The 3,768-nt window shown below is 36.9% G+C and overlaps 1 protein-coding gene across 1 annotated transcript in view; it reads left to right on the top strand.

The window, feature by feature from the left end:
* Nucleotides 1-3,768, top strand: part of LOC107688950 (tensin-1-like) — a 257,974-nt gene that overhangs the window by 190,921 nt on the left and 63,285 nt on the right. The window contains exons 12-14 of the mRNA XM_016486798.1: nucleotides 2,306-2,418; nucleotides 2,955-3,015; nucleotides 3,352-3,427. Coding sequence (XP_016342284.1) covers nucleotides 2,306-2,418; nucleotides 2,955-3,015; nucleotides 3,352-3,427 — 250 coding nt within the window. The remainder of the gene's footprint in view (nucleotides 1-2,305; nucleotides 2,419-2,954; nucleotides 3,016-3,351; nucleotides 3,428-3,768) is intronic.

Genomic DNA, 3,768 nt, shown 5'->3' with positions numbered 1-3,768 from the left:
CGAGACTCGAACCCACAACCTTTGGGTTATGAGTCCGACTCTCTAACCATTAGGCCACGACTTCCCACAAGTCGTGGGTCTTTACTATTTTTTAGTAAGTAGTAAATTTATATATCTATATAAAAAAAATAAAGTGACGTGACATGTGGCCAAGTATGGTGACCCATACTCGGAATTAGTGCTCTGCATTTATCCCATCCAAAGTGCACACACACAGCAATGAACACACACACACCGTGAACACACACCCGGAGCAGTGGGCAGCCATTTATGCTGCGGCGCCCGGGGAGCAGTTGGGGGTTCAGTGCCTTGCTCAAGGGCACCTCAGTCGTGGTATTGTCGTGGTAAAAGTAATCTTTTGTTCAAATTTGTTAAAAAAAAGTCGTGGCCTAATGGTTAGAGAGTTATTATTAATTAATAAGAAATTAATACTTTTACAAGGACACATTCAATTGATCAAACATAATAGCAAAGACATTTATAATGTTACAAAAGATTTATATTTTAAAATAAATGCTGTTCTTTTGAACTTTCTATTCATCAAAGAATCCTAAAATATGTATCTCACTTTTCACTAAAATGTTAAGCAGCACAACTGCTTTTGACATTGATAATAATAAGAAATGTTCCTTGAGCAGCAAATCAGCATATAATAAAGACTGGAGTAATGATGCTGAAAATCCAGCTTTGCATCACAGGAATAAATGACATTTTAAAATATGTTCAAATAGAAAACTTATAAATTGTATTAATATTTCACAATATTTCTGTTTTTACTGTATTTTTGATCAAATAAATGCAGCCTTGGTGATCATAAGAAACTTAAATTAAAGATAGATAGATAGATAGATAGATAGATAGATCTGAAATCCTCACGCACTAGCTGTGGAAGACATGTACATCAGAATGCCTAAATTTCACAAATATGCGCTGGAGAGACACTGGAAAGCCATGTTTGGGATGCTGGCCATTTGTGTTGTTATTTCCTGAGTTATAATTGGACATAAGTGGTTGCCAGTGTCATCTATTCTGCTGTTTGGCTTTATATGTACAGTGGAGTCAAGAAACGAGACCATACTTTTTAGTTTTGTTGTTTTTAAGCATTTATGAACAATAATAATTATGACTTGCATGAAAAAGTAATATTTTATAATCTGCATGATATTACTAGGTTCATTACTCAAATAAACAAAATCTTAACAAAATCCGATCAAATGACTCTTTGCTCAGATGGTCAGATGTTCTTGCTTCCATTGACACAAGATTGCAATGCTGATTGTGATTGAAAAATGATATATTAAAAAAGAAGGTACAATAGATGTATTTTCACTAGTAGTTTCACAGATTGTTGAAACCCATTGTACAGTTACAAACCCAGAGTTGCTGATAAAAGTGTACATATGCTTTGTGTACATACCTATACACACACCCGTTTATGCCTCATAAGGGAACACTTGGCCACGGATGTGCTGCTTTTACAGAATCAAACATTCCATCTGTATATGGAAGGACTGGCACCTCAGGTTTCATTAAAACTAGATTTCATTGGGGCACATACTTGCGCTCCCTTTATGGAAAATGGAAAGGCAGAGTCATGGTAAGAGCTTTGCTCCAGGAGGAAAGAAGCAGCTTATGATTTCTGCTCTTCTGGAATAGAGAGGCCCTGGAACAACTGAATGTTCATGGGAAACCAGGCCTCGGGCGCTCGGCCAGAAAGATGCAGAAGCGCTGATCACTGTCGATCTCCAGGGACACGACCTCAACGTTCAAGAAGAAAAAATGCTTTTTTCCTGTTTATAAAACATAACATCTGTGCCAAGGGTTTGAAATCGCAGCAGATGAAACCATCTCATGACCCTAAATGGTCCTCATAACAATGTTTAGATAGATGTTATGTAATACACACTTTCATGAATATGTCTTGCTTGAAACCTTGAAAGTTTTTAACACACTCAACAAGATTATAGTGTACAACAGGTGCATCTGTGTTTCCTAAATGGGTGTTAAAAAATGGAAACTTATTGTAAAGTTTTATTATATTATTTAATATTATTATTATGTTGTTACTTATTGTAAATTATTATATTATAGTATATTTAGAAATTAACATCGACCTAGATTAATAAATGCTGTAAAAGTATTGTTAATTCATGCATTCATGCTAATGTCTTTATTAACTGTTAACAAAATGAAACTTTTTTTATTATAAGTTTTTAGATATGTACATTTTATATATTAAAATTGTATTTTGTCTATTTTTTATTTTAATAGTTTTTTTGTATTTTATTTAAATGTTACATTTTAGGTATGTGCAGTACTTCAGCGGTCTGCTCTCCGGCCATATCAAGATCAACAACAAGCCCCTGTTTCTGCACCACGTCATCATGCACGGGATCCCAAACTTCGAGTCCAAAGGAGGTGAGCTGAAATGCTTTGACCGGTGGCCATTTGTCAGAGACTGCTGGAGGTGTTGAAGGCAGGTTTGAGTCCGTCTCGACTCCTTCTGCTTTTGACGCCTCCCTGTCAGACTGACAACATGCTGCTCTATTACACACGTCTCGGGTGATCCGATCACAAGAGGTCAGCGCTAAATACAGGTGTAGACGGGGTCCAGAATGTTTTGTGATCCGATCACTGAAACCACAGTCGGAGGTATTCAGAAACACATGTGACCGCATCGCATTTGTAGTGTAAATGAATCCATCCTCCCTAGACTGTGACATGGGGCTTGATTCTCAAATCGGTGGAGATACATTTGAGACGCGTGTAAATACCTGAAAACATTCTATAAACATTATAAAAAGTATCTTTCGAGATGCATGTTAATACTGGCTATAAACAGGATCTGAGAGCGTTATAGAGACAATTTCTGCTCCAGCACTTTAGATATTCCACTTCTAGAGCTCTAGTAACACCTTCTTTGTTCTCTCTCACTTTCTCTCATGGTTTCTCAGGTTGCCGCCCTTTCCTTAAGATCTACCAGGCTATGCAGCCCGTCTACACATCTGGGATCTAGTAAGAAACACCCCATGTTTTCCTACACGCTATTGCTCATGCTTCCCTGGCTTGTAGCCCAGCCTTCAAGACGTCCAATCACAGGCGGGCCTCTGTGTCTGGGGGGTTTCTGAATCACACACCCTCAGAGGAGCCCACATGTGCTTTTCCCATACATCACTGAACTCGGCCTCTGTAGCTTCCTGCATGCTCTTGTGTTGTTATCAGAAGGGATGACCCTTTCTGTTAAATGCAAATAGAAAGATGTGTTTGGCAGCCATGCATTGAGAAGTTTAGGCACATGTTTGTTTGGGGGGTTTTGTAGTTAACGGTTATGTGTCTGACTGATGTTTGCAGTAACGTCCAAGGAGACAGTCAGACCAGTATCTGCATCACCATTGAACCCGGCCTGCTTCTGAAAGGAGACATTCTGGTAAGTCACCTTTCAAAACACAACAAAACAAAACAACACAAAACACAAAACAAAACACAATGAAGCCTATTTTAGGGCCATATAGATCTGACATATTTTTATGACAGTTTAATACATTTTCACCCCAAAGGTTTATCAATTTGTGTGTGTATATATGTGTGTGTGTAAAAAAAGTTATATTAATATTAATATATACAGTATAATACAATATTATTATACTGTATTGTACTTCTTTTGTCCTTATTTAAATAACAACAACAACAATGATAATAATAAGCAAAACATGACTACAGTAATTTTTCATTTATATATATATATATATATATATATATATATATACA

Source organism: Sinocyclocheilus anshuiensis, unplaced genomic scaffold (genome assembly GCF_001515605.1).
Source record: "Sinocyclocheilus anshuiensis isolate Anshui unplaced genomic scaffold, SAMN03320099.WGS_v1.1 scaffold777, whole genome shotgun sequence".
Taxonomy (NCBI): domain Eukaryota; kingdom Metazoa; phylum Chordata; class Actinopteri; order Cypriniformes; family Cyprinidae; genus Sinocyclocheilus; species Sinocyclocheilus anshuiensis.
This window is presented reverse-complemented; position numbering and strand designations above follow the sequence as displayed.